We start from the raw sequence: 21419 nt of genomic DNA, 5'->3' as shown, positions 1-21419 counted from the left end.
CAATAAACTTGCATCTCATGTGTAGATAAAGTTGAGATCTTATCTGACTATAAACGGTTATGATATTATTAATATTTTAAGCATTAACTTTGTGGTCAAACATTTTACTAAATGTTATTTAATATTTGTAAATAACCACATACCGACTTTTCTATGTCTACCGGTTTCGAGACGGTACAGGTAATGATATTCTTCTTCTTCTTCAGCCTTCTGTCCTCCACTGCTGCCTCTTCCATATTCTTCCATTTCTTTCGGTCGGTTGCTGCTTGCAGCCAATTTTTACCCCCCACTGCGGCAATGTTGTTGGACCATCTTTTTTGAGGCCTTCCGACGCCATTCTTATTCACCCAAGGTCTTCATCTTACAATTTTTGAGGTCCATTTTGTGGGTTCTTGTCTCTCAACATGTCCTGCCCATTGCCACTTCAGTCCTGCTGCGCGATCCATGATATCCGCTGTTCTGGTTCTGTTTCTAGTTTCTTCATTTCTTATTCCATCTCTTTGGCTTATACCAATCATGGATCTTTCCATATATAATGATATTAAAATACTATATTTGTTATCTGCGATTTTATACTCAAGGCATTAATTCGCTACACCCACTTGTATTCATTTTTTTTTTTGACAGATTTGCACAAATAACCTAGCAAGTAACAACAATAGTTGGTCGGTGGTGCAATCCAACCCCGCAGCTAACGGGCCGTATGCTTATAAGGGGGACCAGTGGGTCGCTTACGAAGACATAGGCAGTATTCAAAGGAAGGCTGAATATGCTGCTCAGGAAGGGCTCGGAGGTAATTTACGGCCTTATTTAGACAAACATCAAAATAACATACATATTAGCACATTTATACCATCTAAAATATACTTTAAAGATTTTACTGGGATGTATTTTCTCTAAATCGTTTTATTACCCACTTGACAGTTTTGCCTGATCAAGACTTGAACATAAAGTTTTTTCTGTACTGAAAAGCCAAAACCTCGTTCGAGTTAATCTTGTTTCCACTTTCATGGAGTGTTTCTTCCAACCATCATTTGGGTAATTTTGTTATTTATTTTTGTTTTCAACAAAAGTTAAAACAAGAAAATACATTTTAAAAATCCGACTGTTAATTATTGGTCAAAATGTTCCACCTATGAAATGCGGTGGAGGAGAAATTTGTTGAATAGGTATTTGTTCATAGTTTTTCTGTGACTCTCTTGCAGATGCTTCCCCAATATTGTGCAAAAAAGAGAACTGCAATTTGGACTGACTATGCTTAAACAAAATTGAGAAAATCAAGGTTTCGTTGTCCCATTTTCCGCACCCCAATACGAAACCGATTTTGTTTTTTTATAAAGAGAATCGGAATAATTTTTTTTGTATCAGTAACTTTTCTGTTTTTCCAAATTATACATCATTTTTGTATACCGTATGTCGTCCACCAGCAGATAAAACTGGACACTTTTTTTTTTGGATGGTCCATCTCCTATAAGTAACAATTTATTAAAAAAGCAAAACGATGCGCCTAAAAAAATCAGTGCTCTGGTGCCATAACCATAGAAAAAAAATACGGGATACATTTGTATGAAAAAAAGTCCGATCACGTTTCCTCGTAATGTTTTGAACAAACTGATTTTATTTTTATTATTTTAACTTTTTGTTTTACATTTATCTCAGGATTGATGTTCTGGACTGTTGATATGGATGATTTTCAAGGGCTCTGTCACGGGAGGACATTTCCTCTTATAAACTCTGGAAAAGAAACTCTTTACAGAAGTCTAGGGTAAGTAATATTTATTTATTTATTTTGTTTATTAACGCCCAAAAGGCATTTACGAAAAATAAAAATGAAATGCATGCTAACATACTAAATAATAAACACAAAATATACAGAGAAATATGTGAAATTATTTAAAAAGGATATAATAAAATGTTTTACAAAGTAAAAAAAAAAACAATAATAACAAAGGTATGCAAGAAAAAACAGTAAGCATATAAACAAAAAATGCAAAGATATAAGCTTATGAAATAAATTCTGTATAGCAAACAATAAATAAAGTGTTACGGTAAGCAAGAAAGACATTTTTAATTTCAATGAATAAACAAGCAAGCATATATTATCACGAAAAAATAAGCAACAAAAATTTGTATCTATGAAATGCGTATTTGCCAATACTACAATGCAATTTGATATAATAGTAAAAAATAAAAAACAAGTATGAGGTAATAAAAATAAACAAGTAAGTATTTTTTTGATTTATCGAATTGAATTGTCAATAATAGTTTAGCGAGCAGCTACAAATAAACTTGATATTGTGGACTTATAAGATGGTAAAGAATTGGACAGAATGTCTGCAGCCGTTCCATAAGTGTTACCTAACCTGTGCAGTCTCGGTATCAATGAATTGTTTAGTTGGTTGAAAGAAGTACTGGAGCAATGAAACAATAAAGTAGTCCTAGTGTTGACAGTAGGTACTCTAAAATAATATGTGTATTTGATAGTGATACCAAAGTAACTATTCCCATAATGACGCCGTTTTTTACTTTCCCAATAGACTTGAAGTACCATTAACCACTAGTACTACAACTATCGCATCCACTGTAAGTTTTGCTAGCAGTACCAAAGCATCTACAACAGTCACAACCCCTGTAACATCACCTACATCACCTACATCAGCCCCAACAGTCCAAACAACAAGTGCTACTCCTTCTATAAGAAGAGTCACTACAGAAGAGTCTGTCAAAGTAAGTTATTTTTACAATTAATCAACCATCAAAATACCATAGAATTTTTATTTAAATTATTTACAAAAATACCATCTAATGATGTTTGTACAATAGTGACTTTTTACTTTGTTTTTTAGTCAAGTGTAACTCCTGCCAACATTGATACCGTTTCAAAAACAACGACATCAGTCATTGTTAGTACAAGTACTGGTAAACCTACGGAACTTCCGGCAATGGATAATAGGTAAATTAATATTATAATAATCAGAAAATGATAATAATATTACATGAAGTTTACTATATTAGTCTAAGAAGAATTTTGAAAATATTAATACGAATATCGTCGTAAAAAAAGCGAAAGAAACAATTAACCTATGTATTTTTAATTAACAACTATATTTTATTTTATGTAACTCAATTATAACTTTCGGCATAATAGGATGGGGAAGCACTAATAAATCAATGTTATAACCTCACGAATCCGCTCGAAAATCAACAATTAAAATAATTTTTAAAAAGCCCTTCAGGTACCCCAGCATCAAGTTATTTGAGAAATTTTAGATCTTAGATATAAAGCAATTATATATTTTTAGAATAATATTGTTTGTGAAAGAAAATTATTCTACCAAATCGCAAAACGAACACTCCCACACTACCAGAAGTAAAACTAGAGGATGGGTCATAGGGTCTATCACAAACTCTGAATTCGGGCAAAGAAATTTCAGGTTTCTGGGCCCCAAAATATTCAATATGTTACCCGAACATTGCAAAACCATGACCCGGATTCAATTCAATAAATTTGTGAAAAAATAGTTACTGGGTTTAGGTCGAGAAAAATCGGAAAATTTAATCAAAATATATTCTTAAAGAATAAATTAATATTGTATAACTGTATAGTAAATGAACTAGTAGGTAGTAATGTTAATGTTTATTTTTTCATAAAAATATTATCTTAAAACAGGTTGTACCTAGTTAGGCAGACTAGAAATGATCCGACTAAATCTATTACCTAAGTGTGTACGTAGTAGATAAAGTAATTGTCATTTTTGTTAAAAAAAAATGATTATTATTATTATTATTTTTGTCTTTTTTAGTGTTGATAATACATTTTTTTTATTCTTATGAATGCATTGAAAATAATTGATATATTAACTAATATTAAATAATAATTTTCCAGGGACTTGGTTACACCATCTTCTGCATCCAGTATTCAAGATTCATCAAATAATGTTGATAATGGTAAAATAATATGTTTTTTTCAAATTTATAAAAAAAGATCGATGTGTTTTAAACACTTTTTATTTGTGTTTTGATTAAGTATAAAGTCCATCCATTATTTAATACCTGTCCGAAATTTTTACGAAAAATGCTGACAACTTTGGCAAAACTATCTAATGAAGCAGTAAACTTTTACTATTTCTGTGAAAATCACCTTTAGGGCTCTGAAATCATTCTAAATGGCACAGGAAATTCATGCATGATTAGCAATTATGTACGTACCATATTTAAACTACAATTCGAATTGTAATTTTTTAGAACCATTAATAGTGTGTTACTACACAAACTGGTCTGTATACAGGCCCGGTGTAGGAAAGTATCCCACATCAAGCATAGATCCTCACCTGTGTACTCATGTGGTTTATGCTTTTGGAGGAATAAGCATGGAGGGCATGTTGAGGCCAGCTGACCCCTACCAGGATATCGATATGGGTAATTTGCAATAATTATATTTGCATGTGCAGTAGGCATAGTAGTTTAACATTATCAGGACTATAGAAAATCATCAGTCATATAAATGTGCCAACCAAAGGCAGCATAATACATCGCACCTCGAATACAAAACTGTAGTATGTGAAAAAAACCGTAGTTTAGACATATGGGAGTTTGAAAATTTCCATATGCCATAATGCCATAATGTTTTGAATTAAACTTACTTCCCTTTTATACTTTCAAGCGTGTGGCACATGTGATAAGTTTGCATTTAAACCAGAGATCCCCAAACTGTATCGTAGAACCTTTGTCATTTGTTCTGTTTTGCGAAGATACCCTGCTTTCATGGGTTTTTGTAATTCATCAATTTTAAATGCATTTTTGAAGCTGACGCAGAACTTTTTACTTTTATAGGGGTTTCAGCTAAGTGGAAAAAAATATATTAAAAAATATATGTTAATTTTTATAGACTTCCATTTATTCATTAAAATGACACAAAATTATAATCAAGTACTATTTTTACATGAAACAAATAAAAAAAAACTTGCAGGGATGAGCCTGATGCTTTGATAGCGAAATTTCTATATTTGGCTTCAATTAAGTCAGGTGTAAACTTAAATCTCTTGGGCGAGTGATTTCCAATCTGTCTTTTTTTTGTACGCAGTTTGGCAACCGCGCTAAAACCCCTTTCCACAAGGTATGAAGATGGAAAAGCTATCAAAAACTTTATTCTGTCCAAAAACTGTCAAGATATGTAACATGTATGTTACTCTGAAGCTAGAATTGCTGATATTCCTTTCAAACTGCACCAAGTTCTTCGTTGCCGATAATTCCGATAAATACTTTTGGTAACATTACATCCGTTTCTTCAATGGCATTATATGGACTGATAATCTACTGAAATTTTTTCATTGTCAATATATCTTCATACCTAGTTTCAAAGTCTCTGTAAAACAAGACTTAAATGTTCAACGCTGTCTAAAAATAAAGTATTACGTAAGTACCTCTAATTCACCACTGTAATTAGGCCTCCTGGCCTGTTGTGGTGCAAAAGAAAATGTAAAATGTAATGCAAAAGAAAATGTAAAATGTACCTTCTAAGATACTATCTGTGTTAGGTGGATTATTACATTTACGGTAAAATTTTAATACGGCCTACGTTAATGAGATCCACTCTTTTAGACCCCCATTTACATATCATGGACCCCCATTTTTCTTTATTGCCATGGACCCCCTGCATGTCGTGGTAGACCCCTGGGGGTCAATATATAATACTTTGAGAATGACTGATTAAAACCTGAGTAAAAAAATCTGAAAATGTAAAATAATTGGTTACTGAACTTAGGTAGAGAGAGGTCAGATAATTTGTTAAAATACACTTCATAAAAAAATATAAAGGATACCTAAAATTGTATAATTAATTGTTTAATAAATTCACTAGTAGGTATGTATCTTGTCCTGATTTTGTTTATTTTACTCTACCCACAAAAATATCTTCCTTTAAAAATGTTGTTACTAGATAGGGATGAATTAATGGATGAATTAATTGATTAAAATTATATGTGTATGTCTTGCTAAGTGACCTAATTAGATTACATCTCTTTCTCATAAATGAATGTTTTGTATATTTGTCTCAAAGTACTCAATATTTTGTCGTTTTCGGAGATCCTGATGAACAAAATATTTATTTTAAAATTATCAAATATTTAAAAATATGTGATTCATATTTTTTTTATTGTATCGAGGTTTTCTTAAAAATTCCGAAAAAAAACATAAGTGCAAATCCCCCCAAAATACGCAATAAAAAAAAACGCATCACAGGAACGGGTGGGATAAAATATCAAATTTGTTTGTTCAGCTTATAAATAAAACACTATTAACAACAAAGAAAAGAAAGAAAAGAAAGAAAAGAAAGAAAAGAAAGAAAAGAAAGAAAAGAAAGAAAAGAAAGAAAAGAAAGAAAAATAAGAGAATTATGAATTTTTCAGATGGATATGTAATATTTAATCGTTTAAAGACATTTAACCCCAAGCTTAAGACCATGCTTGCCATCGGGGGCGCATCCGAGGGCTCCACGACACTTTCCCACCTCCTGGCCGACGACGATAGACGCGCAACATTCATCCAAAATATTATAAAGGTAAAAAAATAAATATAGAAATCTCAAGATGGGTGAGAAATAACCATTGAAAAATATTTTTCTTTCCAACGCGTTTTTTTTCAGTTCTTGCGTATGAATAAGTTTGATGGGATTGATATAGACTGGGATTTCCCTGTCGTCGGAAGAGGAGGGAAACCAGAAGATAAAGAGAATTATGTAAAGTTTTTAAGAGAACTAAGAGGAGAAATAGAGATGGAAGCAGAAGGAAGACCCAAGTTACTTCTCACAGTGGCCCTGCCTGGCTACATGGATTTCATAAAAATGGGATATGATATTCCTCAACTGAATAGGTAATTATTTATATTGTGTCACATATTGTAGTAGTACTTCGACACTGAAAAGGAAAATGTTACCAAGCGACATGTAGCAATTTTGCGAAAGAGCCGATTAAGGTTTTTTTTTATTAATAAAGAATTTCGTATTTTGATTTGTTATTTTAATTATGTATGAATCACGCTAAAATAAAACAAACGTGCGAGATTTTTTTTATCAATGAAATTTAAAAAAAAATATTAATTGTCTCTTCAGTAAAGTTGCTACACTTCCCTTGGTAACTTTTCCTCTCCTAGGTCAATATGTAGATAAATAAATTTGTTTTAAAGGAAATATTCGTGTTTTTATAATTTACCGACGAAATATTTAAAAAAATAAATAAATATACTTGATTTTACTTTGAAGACGACATTAAAGATGATTTCATCAACTTCCCAATGTAATCGGGGTTCTTTAAAGAAAAACTACAGTGTAGAACTAACACTAAAAACAGTATTTTATGTCCGACCTGTCAGGGTCCCGATTACATTGAGAAGTTACGGAGTTGTTTTCAACTGCCTTTAAATAAAATCGAATTTTTCTTTAGAGAAATGTGTACAAATTTCAAGTATCTTCTGGCGGATCCGGACCAAAAACCTTGACAGTGCATTTTTTTACATTTTGTCAACATGTATATTAAGTTTAATAACATTATAACAATATGAGAAATTTGAAATGGTAAACGAGCGATAATAATATGATAGCCGGCGCATCGGAACCAGGACCGCTAAATCCATCATTGTTTTAGTTTACATATTGTTTTATATGCACTAACGTTATATGTATATAAAGCAACTAAATTCATACTAATATTATGTCATAACGCATGTTCAAAGTGACGATACAAATGAACTACACATGTACTTCAAATTTGGGCATGCGTTGACAATTCCCGGAGTATGTATATTGTCTTCTTTCTCTAATGCACGATTCACTGGAACGAAGCGCAGTTTGTCACGCTTAAATCACGGTTTTAGCAGATATGTTAATTTCATACGAATCAGGGTAAAAGATTGTGCAAAACAAGATGAAAAAATCGTCCACTAGAGTCAATCCCGCTAGATCTTTTGGCGTAAGTATTGAATATAATGTTGCAATAAAACCCTGTTTCTTTGTATTACATATTTTTAGAATATTTATTACTTATTTGTTTACACATATTTTTACTGCCTAGACATTGCACTGAACTTATGCACATACCAAGGAACTGTCTCTGGTTTTTTCGTCAGTAATCTGTAGTGAAAGTTTAAAAAATATAGTTAAATGAAAAATATTGACGTTTTTTGTTGATTTCTTGATAAAACTCCATGATACAATTATAAATAAAGTTATCAATGAAACCTTTGGTTTAGTTTTACTTATTTATTATTTTGACCAACGAGCGCTTTCGCCTAAGTGGGCATCGTCAAGAGTCTACTTAGGCGAAAGCGCTCGTCGGTCAAAATATTAAATAAGTAAAACTAAACCAAGAATTTTCATTGATAACTTTATTTATAATTTTATCAAAATCATTTGTTGAACTAATATTTAATATTTCATACAGAAAATACGATTTTACTTAGACAATTAAAACTGTAGTAACCTCCTATTGTAATCGGTGTCCAGGAATTGAGCCTAGTGCCGAAATTCTTTGATTATTAAAAAATATTTACGAGTGCATGAAAATAACATTGTTATATGTATAAATTTATATGTATTTATTTGATATGTAATATATTTTCTTAATTAATATTGTATACTTTGTGGAAATCTGTTATTAGTTCTGAGTTAATACAATATATCTGTTTGTTTACTATAAATATGTATGTAGAACTGTTTATTTCCTAAATAAAATAAAATAAAATTAGTAAATGCGCTTTTATAAAAGTGGTTATTTCAAATCTATAAATGAGTGAAAGTTATTTTTTAGGTTTTTCTTCGGTTGACATTACCTGCTAACTGTTTTAGTATTTTTAAAAAACGTGTTTAATGAATCATTATAATAATACTTATATACTCGTGTATTATCCATGGATTTTGTTACAGATATGTAGATTGGATGAATGTCAGAGTTTACGATTACTATTCTCCATCTGATGATTTAGTCAACCACCATGCACCCCTATTTGCCCTAGAAACAAATCCAAGCAATAAGTTGAATGCTGTAAGTCATTTTTGTGAGTTAAAAAGTTCATTTTCACAAATATTTTAGGTAGGTATTACATTTTATTTGGTTGCAGGATAGTTCCATTCAATTTATCATTGATTCTGGTGCCGCCAGGGATCTAGGAATTCCAACGTATGGACGGACTTTTACTTTGGATAATGTCAATCTCACTGACATCGGTTCTGACTCCTCAGCTCCTGGAGAAAAAGGGCCCATTACGGGGGAGAGAGGATTTTTAGCATATTTCGAGGTAATTCACTAAAAACATAGGTGCGAAGGTTTTTACGGTCACTGTTACCAACATGTTTCTTTTTTAGGTGATACCGTGTGTGTTGGATTTATACCGACGTTTCGGCTACCATTGCAGGAGCCATCTTGATGGTAAATTTGAGTGTTTTGTAGAAAAAAGTGTGTTTAAGTTACCGTGTCGCAGTCGGCGGTAGGCACATTTCTATTCATTTTTGTAGTAGGTAATGCTGGGAACCATGTTGAGTTTAATTTAAGCCCGTCGTCTTTGTTTATGTTATATGGGTGTCTGTGTATTTCAATTGCGTCAGAAAAGTCGGAACAAATCCAACACACACGGTATCACCCAAAAAAGAAACAGATTCACTTAAAACATGTTCACAACTGAACTTTTCTAACAAACCTTTTTTATTTATTTATTTAGATGCCTCTGATACCTTATAAACGACACTCATTGATAACAGGCAGACCATAGAATTTTGAACCTACTTTCTTTTAGATTTTAGTCGACACATTTGCCTAGGCGGACATGAAATATCGATTTTAAAGATGGCTCAAAACCGCAATACTTCATTGTTCTTGGACTGTCACCTGAAGCGTTAGACTGATCACCTTACCTTCCATGTAACAAAAATGATCAAGATACTCTGCAAGAGGAAGTTCAGTGTTACGGGAAATGGGATGTAACTTTTTTTTCTCGCTCGTGGTTAAAATAAAGGCATTTAGCATGTCAAAGCCAAAAGTGTACAAGAAATAATGTAGATATAGTAAAGATAAAATAAAACTATTGAATGTTAAAGTAAGTTGTGTGATTTTTTTCCAAATGAAGAGAACAAGAGAACACAACAGAAAAAAATAAAACAAATGAGTCAATTTCATTATTTTAGTCTCTTTCATTATTTTACAATCTATTAGTCAATGAATTATGTCATACCCAAAACCCGTACGACTTTTGCTCGGAGACATCTCTCATTCATCGCATCGAGAGTGTTCAATATTTTGGGAGAGCGTATTGAGCTCTCAAGGACAAAAACTATTTTTAAAAAAGGAGTTAAGGACTGAATTTTCCTTAGTGGGAGGGATTTGAGTAGGAAACTCCTTGATGATTTTACGAATGTTTGAGTTGACTGTTTACCATATATATGTTTAAATTTTTTATTCTTTATGTTTCTGATCCTATATTTGTAGTGATATACTAATGTGTCTATGTCATTTAATTGCTCGCCCCATCTCAACATAGGACTTTTAGTCCCATGGAGTTGAGAGTTATGTCTCAAATAATGTACAATAAACTTATGTTTGTAAATAAATAAATACATTCATTTTAGTCAAGATTGAAATGTCACTATCTAAATATTTAAATTGTTCCTTAATCCTTCTTCTTTTCTTCCCCCCCCCCCCTCTTTTCTCTTCATAGTATAGTGTTAATATGGTTATATATTCTTATTTTGTTAATCTTTGCTTTTAATTTTAGTATAAAATTGTAAGATTCAATATGTCCATGTATTTGTAATTTTCTCAAACTGAACGGTTTGGGTAGGTAGGAAGAAATTGCCTTAAGGCAATATGCCCGCCCTTATATATATTGTATTAGTATATGAAGTGTTAAATAAATAAATTAAATACATTCATAGAATTGCTTTGGCAGCTTTGTTCCCTCGATTGAACGTGAACAGAAGGAGATGTCTCAAAATGTTCACTTTTGTCTATTCGACATTATCTTATGAAGGCTTGTAATCAAATAAAATAATAAAAGTGACGTTAAAGCAAAAAAAACATATTGTAGAGCAGAAAATTTTCTTTTGAATGATTTTTACCATTTTGTTTTACTTTTGGTGTTCATTTTGAAATTTGGTAAAAACAGACCTAACTAACGTTTACATCTAATAATTGTTATTTTAATTAAAGTTCGTAAATATTAGTATTTAACCGACTTTTTATATCTACCTGTTTCAATACATATCAATCTCTCCGTCAGTACACGCACTGTACAAATATGCAAATACAGTTGAAGTCCAATTATCCAAACTCCGACAATCCAAATCGTTGATTATCCGAACCGTTTTCAGAATTTCCGAAAAAAAAATTAATACGAAAACGTACTGGGATTAGCAAAATAATATTTTGTCAACGCGCGCTATTGTCCTCCTTTCCTCCACCGATAGTTTTAAGTCAGTCAGTCTCGTTGACCTGCTTAAAACAGTTTTAACAGTTGTTAACAGTTTACTCCCATTTTCAACATGCATACAGTAATTAATTAAAATAGACCTTTTTTTATCCGCGCGGGGTCCGGTCCTAAATGATTCGGATAATTGAAGTTATACTGCACTAAAATATACATTCACTTTTATCATCACCGTATTATATACATAGTATGTACGAAAAAACACAAATTACACGCAGAGTCAGAGGGAATGCAAACACCACTATGTCCGAACATGCACAGAAATTGGGTTAATAATATTTAGCGATATATTGCGGAATGTGTGAGTATGGGGATTAGGAAGAAAAGGGGCTAAGAGGTTGAACGTTACACGATTGATTAATTTTTAAATAAAAAAGTTATTGAAAATATATTTGATTGATTATTGAAAAAGCTTTAAAAATAATGCTAACCTAATAAATAATCAATTATCTTTTCAATAAAGCCAACTTTTTTATTTAAAAATTAACCAATCGTGTAACGTTCAACCTCTTAGCCCCTCTTCTTCCTAATCCCCATACCCACACATTCTGCAACATACCGCTAAATTTTTTTTAACACAATTTTAGTGCATATTCGGACATGGTGGTGTTTGCATCCCCTGTAACTCTGCATGTAATTTATGTATTTTTTCGTCAATATTATGTAAACTACGGTGATGGTAAAGGTAAAAGTGTATTTTAGTATTTGCATGTTGGTGTAGTGAGTGTCTTGACAAAGAGACGGGTGCGTCTCGAAACCGGAAGACATAAAAAGTCGGTAAGTGGTTAAATATTAATATCTAATAACAATTATTCAAATGTTTGACCGCAAAGTTAATGCTTTAAACATAAATGATGATTCTCATATTTATTATTTATTTTACAGATATGTTCTTCTTTGCTGTCAACAAATGACTCCAACGGAGAAATGTGGACTGTTAAGAGACCGGATTCCCGTGCCATTGGTCCGTACGCATATAGAGGAGACCAGTGGGTGGGATATGAAGACGTTAGCAGTGTACAGAGGAAAGCGGAATATGCAGCTCAGCAGGGTTTGAGAGGTATTTTGACGCTTTTCCTACATCAAATTATCGTATTTGCATCGTTTGTTAACACCAAGAACCATAAAATAAAATGCTTGTTTCTTTATAGGTTTAATGTTTTGGACTATGGAAATGGATGATTTTAGAGGAATTTGTCATGGAAAACCTTACCCTTTGATCAATGGGGCTAAATCTGCTATCCGTGCGAGTCTAGGGTAAGTTTTAACAGTGAAAATCATCATCATCAATAGCCGTCTTTTGTCCAATGGTGAACATAGGCCTGCCCCTTTAGTCTCTATATCTCCCGATCCTGAGTCGACCGCATCCAACCACTTCCCGCAACTCGTCTTATGTCATCAGACCGCCTTTTCTGAGGCCTGCCAACACTTCTTCTACCCGTTCTGGGTCACCATTCAAGGACTTGTGACAGACCAGTGAACATACTTCTGTTAAATAATGTTACAGGTAACCCCCGTTGATCGCGACCCCGGCGAGTACGGATTCGTTATAACGTGATATTTTCCCCCATGAAATGAGTTAAAAAAATAAACTAAAAATAATCAAAATGACAGATAATGGTGATAATTTTGCAAATGTAGGCAGGGATTTAAAATTACCTGAGTCTACATTGATATATCGTGTTATTAGCGCCATGATTTCTTAAAGTTTTTTATTTCTAAAATTAATCCGCGTGTGACGTTTCACTTTCTCTTCCGCATCTTCTCGATTAGTTCTGCCGATTGGACCATTGATAATAAGAAAACCGGAAATCTTCTACAACTCTCTTATAATTGGTTGATTTACATGAACTAGTGACGTCGTTCAAAGTAGTTCGTTTTTATGAAAATATTTTTTTCTTACATTTTCAATAAACTTTGCCGTATAATTTAATGCTCTAATTTTTACCGCGCGTAAGAAAACATTTTTTTTAATCCAATTTGCCGTGGGGCTGAAGTTCCCCATTTTGCAACAAAAAGATAAAATTAAAAAGCTGGTCAAAGTGTCACTCCGATTACTGCGATAAAAGTATCGCGAACCAGAAGTTATTTGATGTCAGACATGGAAAAATTATTTGGTAAATTGATAGAGGACCTAAATCAACACCACATGCCTGTGAGCACCCAAGTTTTTGGGATCATTTAAAATCTCAAAATGAAGGGAAAAGTTTTTGAAGCGAGCAAAGGTTGTTTGATCGGTTTGAAAAATGATCAAACTTGCTTTGCCTTAAAATGATTGGTGAATCGGAATGAATACAGACAAAGAATATGCTGAAAAATACCTGATAGAGTTCAGTGAAAAATCGTCCGTTGATTGTAAAATTTCGCTTATCGCGGCCATGTCCAGAACGTATCCTCCACGACCAACGGGAGGTTACCTGTAAACGTAAATAAAAAAAAACACTAATGTATTTTTGATAAATATATATTAACATTTAATTTAGCTCAACTATGAGCAAAAAAACCAAATTGCAAGTTAATATACAAGATGTTTTAAATCTTATTTTGAAAAATGGTTTGTAATACGATGTCTATGTATGAGTATCACAAACGTCCAATTATCGATTTTTTTTTGTCCCAATCTATAGAAATAAAGTCCTGTGTTAAGTTAGACAAGAAAGTAGTTACAATCAGAACATCACACATTAGATATTTTAAATACAAGGAGGCCTAATTACAGTGGTTTTACATCACAAAACTCCCGAGCTTGAGAAAAAACACCTTTTTTGTGTTCTCACCAAGAATCGAACCCAGAACCTTCCGTTTGTGGGTCAAGCATCTTGATCACTATGCCACAGAGGCCGCCAAAGGATTTTTGGGCATATATCACAGATAAATCATCATTATGTCTTATTTCCCCGGTATCGCTGAGGCCAGACCCGAAAGTAAACCTTCGTCTTTATTGAGAGTCCAGCACTCAGATAACAGATACCGGGGTTTCTAACAAATGTTTTACTAAGTTTGAAACAATTTGTTATGCATATATACAAAATATAAACAGACACAATCAACCATTATTTTCATGCACTTACGTGCTTATTATACTTACATTATGTTTTAGGACATGTTTATCTAATCATCTAACAATTGCAGACTTCCTACCACAACTGTTCCAACAACTACAGAAGCCAAAACTACGTCAGCTATACCGGTAATATCAACAGCCACATCTACAAGCACAGAAACACCCAAAACACCGATATCAACATCTGTACCTACTACTACTACTTCTGACACTGTACCACCAACGTTTGCCAGAGGAGTTTCAACTCCGTCCACCCTTGAGGTAGTATTTTTAAAAATTATTTCCCATTAAAAATTATACCCATTAGGAAATCTTACAAGTTAAAAGAGTAAAATAACAATCACAAATTGATGTTCAAAGTTGCCGTCAAAATACCCATTATAAAAATAATTTGTTCTTTATAGTTGAACGTAGTTATGCAGAAAACAGCCAGTCCACAATTTTGAAAAAATGAGATTTTGGTGTTATCAGATGCAGTTAGGTCAATTTTATATTCCGCTAAAAACAACCAGACCGCTTTTATTAAAAAACTATAACAATCACCTTCTGAAAAAAGTGTCAATCACAAAAACGGCATTTCTCAATTTGCAGAAAACATCCACGGCACTGGAAAACTCTTACGGTACCTTAAAAATCATGAAAACTGGTCTAATAGGCAATTAGATTCTTGTTTGTAATATTAAAAAATAATGTATTCATTGTTCATTATTTGTCGAAATTAGAAAACATTCCAACTGTTGTGTAAATTCGATTATTCGCCATTTTCACAAAAGTGCTATTATAGTTTCACTTTTCTATGGCTGGCTGCTTTCTGCATAACTACGTTCAATTGAAGACATGAGTTGACAAAGTCGTTATGTGACACAAATAAAAAGCGGCGATATCTGGGGTTAATTTTTTTAACACCAGTGCAATTATTTATAAAATAACACCTTCATTAGTTCTCAAAATCGGTTCTCTTGCTACTTTTTGATGGTGTTGGTTTTATGTGGGCTGTACATAAAAACTTTATTTATCTAAAAAAGCAAGTTAAATATTTTTTTTGACATAACGCCTTCATCCATTTATGTCTTCAATTTATAATCAAGAATATTGAAATAACTTAATTATTGAATGTACCCATTTATCTTAAGTATTATTTTAATAATTAATTTCGAAAATGACCAATGTGAAAGTTTATAATATCCATAAAAAAAATATAGGAAAAAAAATCAAGTCCACGCAAGTCAAACTAGTTTATTTTTTATAGTTTTGATACTATGACAGTGAAATATAATTTCGTATCAACCCTTTTTGTTTTCAGGAGTAGTTTTTAGTAAACTTTTGGTAGTTTTTGAAATTAACGATTAGTCAATTTATTTTGAATAGGTACCTTCTTTATATACGTTAATTGTTTCTCATATAATACTATTTTGATAATTCCTCTTAATTAGTTTAATAACATGAAACTTATTTAACTATTTAATTTGAAGGATTCAAATTTGGTCGTGACAGTACCCACTCAAAGCACATCTACCCAATCGAGCGAAATTCAAAATCTTTTGAATCTCATAAAAGAATTTGGTGAGTAATAAACACTCTAAATGATTACGCAAAGTAGCACTTTACAGTAACTTCATATTAATAATAATGTATTTAAACAAATATTAATCATTATTTTAGGTGGCGTAGAACAGCTTAAGAAAGTATTGTCAGCTGGAGTAACGAGGGACGCCAGGTATTCAAATTAAATTTATTATTTGGAAAATATTTTTACTAATGCAAATTAAAGAGTTTATTCAAGATAAATAATTACGTAAACGTAAGTTCAGTGGTCTACTTATCAACTTTTCTATGTCTCCCAGTTTTGAGTCGTACCGTTTCTTCATCAGGACACTAATTATACTTACATGAATATCCTTCCTCGCCCTCCACTCAGTAGCCAGGTTCTTTAAATACCTTAGCTTGGAGGGCGAAAAATAATTAACGGGAATCCGTCACAATATATCTATAGAGGTTGCAGTGACGTCAGGAGCTTATACAACACTACCCCAAAAAAAGAATTACATGCAAATCTCACTAAACACCTTCATGAGTTGATGTATTCATTAGTGAGAAGCCAGTTAGAGTACAACTCTACAATATGGACTCCTTACTACAACTGTCACCAAAATTATATTGAAAGAGTCCAAAAAAAATCTTAAGGTATATAAATTTTAAACTAAAAATCAGTCATGCATTTTTAAATTACGATTTTTTACTAAAAATATTAAATTTGTTTAAACTTAACGAAATAAGAAAAATTATAGACCTTTTAAATTTATTCAAAATTGTAAATTCAATATGGGATTGCCCTGAACTATTATCTCTCATCAACTTCAGGGTGCCTGAAAGAATGACTAGACAAGGGCCACCGTTTTGTAGCAACAATTCACGGACATTGTATACTTGTAATGCCGTATTAAAAAGACTTCATGAACTCGGCAATAGTTATTCCCACGTATCTGATATACGAGTATTTAGTGTAGGGTATTGTTTCCATATAAAAAACCTTTTGAACTTTATCAAAGATGGTGAATGGTAATTATATTTATTTATTTATGCATTTCATAAAACATACAATTTTTTGTTCGCTTTGCCCAGCTGTATGAAACAGTACTTATGATTTTCTTGTTATATGACTCTAAAATATTTTATTATTTAATTAGTTTTTTACATTTATTCTTGAATTGCTTAAACTTTCCGATGAATATGTTGCATAATAAAATAATAAATAAAAAAATGAGTACTGATAGGACACATGCTATTAGTAGCAAACATTAACATGCACTTATTACATATATTTTTTTAAATGTTTGATCTTGTGGGAGCAATACTTAAACCTTCAAGTGGCCTATAAAGATACCACAGGGCGTGGTAACGCCAAGTCAGCTCGACCGAGTCAACCCAGTCATGCAACAAATCAGTCCAAGCGCTGTCAGTTTAACTCCTTATCGCCTTAACACTCGCGCGACATAATTTAATTCATTATTTATTTGCCATATAGTAAATACACGCATAAAAAATCAACCTCTTTTGTCTACTTCAAACTGGTGCAGGATTCAAGAAATATTGCCCCTTTAATCAATAATAAAAAAACCTTTCGATATAGCCCATTATACAATACTCCTTCCTTCCTTCCTACTCCTTTTTAAAAAAACTAATTTTCCCACAAGAAGATGTATAGTGGGATTCGGGCAACTAGTCCCCTAATGGCAACGTGAGACAGTATAATAAATGAGTACCAATATTAAGTCTGTTGATGTAATATTTTATTATTTCAGTCAATCTACCACAACTCCCAGATCCACCTCCCCACCATTGGTAATAAATAGACCAGAAGAATCAGATGTACGAAGAAAACCACCGTAAGTCTAAACCAGAGGTCGGCAAACTGCGGCTCGTGAGCCACATGCGGCCTTTAGCCAATTTACCGCGGCTCACGCGGCGCAAGTTTAACCTTTATTCGATTTATTTCATTTACCGGATCGAAAGAAGGATTATTGCCTCTAAAAGTTCCAACACGTGGCGAGAATATTGCAAATGCTGTCATTAAATGCATGGAAAATTATCATATTAAACTCGATAAAATTGTTTTTATGATGCAGATAGGACAAATTGTTTTTTTTGTTGATATTTTGAAGTAAAAAAAATATCACGAGATACTTCTTTACTATTGCATCATTCATCAAGAATCGTTTTGTGCGCAGACATTTCGAGAAGAAATGTTTTAATGATCATCAATCTTGTCATCATAATTTTAGCTAAAGCTTCTTTTTTTTATCATCGCCGATTTAAAGAATTTCTAGTTAAAATGGAGAGCAAATACGCATATTTTCTGCTGCTGAACAGTTTAAAACATTAAAGAATTTGGCTCTTAAAGGAAATCTCAATTGTTTAACTGCTGATAGCTCTTTGGACTAATAAGTTTGCCACCCACTGGTCTAAATCATAAAATAATAATGTGTTTACTAAATGTTATTGAATACTTGTATATAACCACTTACCGACTTTTGTATGTCTATCTGTATAGTGGGTTTTGCATGTTGGTTTAAATGTTGGATTAATTGGTGTCCTGACGAAGAGACGGGTACGTCTCGAAACCGGTAGACATAAAAAAGTCGTTAAGTGGTTATATACAAATATTTAATAACATTTAGTAAAATAAGTTTGACCACAAAGTTAATGCTTTAAATATTAATAATAATATGTTAAGCTACTTATTTTTCAGCTATTAGTTACCTAAATATTAAAATACCAATGGAGGATTATTAAAAAAAGTACCGAGTCGATCTTACCATGATATGATCCTCCATTATATCTTATGCAAGCTGAACTATCCTCAAAGAGATATGATTAGATATTATTACAAAATTGATACATTAAAAAAATATTGTACATCATATCGTCGACGTTTAGGCAAAAGTTACTAACCCAAAAAACATCGTTTTGAGAAATCGCAATCGGAATGTTTGGAGACGACGAATAAATCTGGTTTTAGTGTTTTGGAGGTTTGGTGTGTACAAAATAATTTATTCATGTCTTTTCAATAATTTCCTTTGGTAACTTTTTGCTTGTGATACTTTAAAAAAAAATATTTGTAAGGTTTTAATGAAGCAAGATGGTTCAAATTTGGTTAAGTGACATTTGCTCGCTTATAACCTAGACAGTGCAAGCTCTAAAAGTTGGTGAAAGGAAGAAAATATTAGAAATAATTATATAAATATTTTTTATTGTTTTTTGAAATGTTTTAATATATGATATAAAGTCACATAGTACAAAACATATAATTCGGATTTCCGCAACTTTTTTCTAACTAAGTTACTTTGGTGATGTTTGCCTCTAAAAGAACATAATTTTACCATTCGAATGGCATTTTTAACTCAGAACTGCCATTTTTAAGGTTAGTGACTTTTGCGACAATATGTATATTATATATTGAAAACACACTAGAAAATTGAATTAATAAAAAAAATTAAGTTATTATTTTTTGCATAAATAAGTTTGAAATAACGACAGACGAGTTATTGATATTTGTTTTTGTTTTAGCTCATCAAGTCAGAATATGAGATCTCCAGTTATAACACTATCAGAAGGAGGAAGTAACCTTTCGGTTCCTAATCAGTACACTCCACCTGCTGGCACTCCTGTTGGTCAAGATAATAATTACTCTATTTCCTACCCCACTTCTGATTTCTACGGATCAAATGAAGGAGGAAATAATTCTTCCGGAATACAACCTATCGCCATATCTTCAAAGGTATCCGTCCACTATTCGGAAGACCCGTATCCAAGTCCTGTATCCTATGTTTCAAACGTTGCTGTCGCTTTACCAGAAGATCCTCTTTGGATTCCTGTTTCATTTGCATCTGATGTTAAGTTCGTATATTCGGATGTTACTCCATCTCAATCTGTAGACGGCGGAAGACGGGAAATTGCCCAGTCAAATTTATCCACAAATAATAGAGTAACAGTTAATAGAAAACACATTAGCGGTAAGCGTTCACATTTAGTGCTTGTTTCCAATACATCCGCTCCATTAATTAAAAGATACTTCAACAATAGTCAGAGTGACTCAAATTACTCAAACAGTTTTGTCAGCCGCGATAATATCCGGGCAGATATAGATGACAGCCATAACCAACAAACTAGACAAACCACAACATTAGATTCAAGCAGCTATGACAAAACTAAATTAAACGAAGATATTGAATCGGTGTTTGGAAAACAGAATACATATCCACCATTAAGATTTGGCGCTTCGCAACCGTTGCTAAATTCCAAATCAGAAAATTTAAAACTTGCACAGAAGAGATCAGATTATTTGAAAACTGACAAGCCTAAACGACCGCGTACGAGTCGATCATTTCGAGTAAACAATAGAAAACTTTCTAGTAATCCGATAAGAACTACCTCATTTAATCTTGAAGCTCAGGAAAGTGGCTTGGTAGTCGAACCAAACACATGGAAACAAGCTATAAATTTTCCAGTAAAATTAGATCTTTTGGATGATAAAGTTGAATCAAACTCTAAATCTCAAAATATACAACGTTCACCTAGACGGAGACCATCGTCACCTTCGTTAACTGAAAGACAGACTGATATAAGAAATGGAGAAAGTTCGATAATCAACCCCGAGATCATTAGTAGTAAAGATGTAGAAAATCAGAAAAAAACTAATAGAGGACATGTAAGGTATATTACAAATGGATATTAATATTTTAGTAAATAATGCGATGTAAAGATGTTATGACATTAAATATATCTCAAGTCCGTAACGACATTTGATGAATTGTTTTTTTAGTTTTTAGCCATAAGAAATAATGCCATGTAACTTAAAGTGCCATGAATATGCATGCATACATTTATGGGTACGTCGTTTTGAAAAGATTTTGAAAAAATCACTCGGAGTAAAAGCATTTTATACTATGAATAAATACTTGTGGATCCCTTTCCACGAAACCATTAAGACTTTACACATAGTAATGTGGATGTTAAAGATATTAATTTTAAGAAATGACTTATATTATATTTGAAATAAAGGTAAACTTATATATTACAATAAAATGCTAAATTTTAAAAACCATTTTTCATTTATCATCTCTAACACACTTTTATTAATTACAAAAACTATAATTTTTCTATTAATACCCTAGTGATGAAAGTAGAAATAATGAAAAAGATGTTGAAAGAAGGGCGCGAGTGATTGGAACAGGGTGAACGGTGCACATAAATCAATCTTGGCAAATAAATGTTTGTCGCAGGAAGCAAAAATGTAGTTCATAATATAGCCCTAGTGCTGACCCTTATATGAGGGAGCAAAGTATGGACCCGGAAAATAAGGATGAAATTTAGTGCTATCGAAAGG

General features: G+C 32.3%; 1 protein-coding gene across 1 annotated transcript in view; it reads left to right on the top strand.

Annotated features, from left to right (window-relative positions):
* The window catches only part of LOC148285181 (putative chitinase 10), a 78214-nt gene extending 57080 nt beyond the window's left edge, over positions 1-21134 (top strand). Inside the window, exons 40-56 of the mRNA XM_088229125.1 lie at positions 628-793; positions 1660-1765; positions 2538-2727; positions 2847-2953; positions 3887-3948; positions 4246-4419; positions 6408-6559; positions 6644-6870; positions 8918-9035; positions 9112-9288; positions 12355-12529; positions 12621-12726; positions 14602-14794; positions 16006-16096; positions 16196-16250; positions 17836-17919; positions 19601-21134. Of these exons, the coding sequence (XP_088085251.1) occupies positions 628-793; positions 1660-1765; positions 2538-2727; positions 2847-2953; positions 3887-3948; positions 4246-4419; positions 6408-6559; positions 6644-6870; positions 8918-9035; positions 9112-9288; positions 12355-12529; positions 12621-12726; positions 14602-14794; positions 16006-16096; positions 16196-16250; positions 17836-17919; positions 19601-20768 (3351 nt within the window). The 3' untranslated portion in view covers positions 20769-21134. The remainder of the gene's footprint in view (positions 1-627; positions 794-1659; positions 1766-2537; positions 2728-2846; positions 2954-3886; positions 3949-4245; positions 4420-6407; positions 6560-6643; positions 6871-8917; positions 9036-9111; positions 9289-12354; positions 12530-12620; positions 12727-14601; positions 14795-16005; positions 16097-16195; positions 16251-17835; positions 17920-19600) is intronic.
* Positions 21135-21419: the final 285 nt, after the last annotated feature.

Source organism: Micrasema longulum, unplaced genomic scaffold (assembly GCF_059751315.1).
Source record: "Micrasema longulum isolate JH-2025_06_02 unplaced genomic scaffold, ASM5975131v1 h1tg000049l, whole genome shotgun sequence".
Classification (NCBI taxonomy): Eukaryota; Metazoa; Arthropoda; class Insecta; order Trichoptera; family Brachycentridae; genus Micrasema; species Micrasema longulum.
Note: the sequence above shows the minus strand (reverse complement) of the source record. Positions and strands in the feature narration are given on the sequence as shown.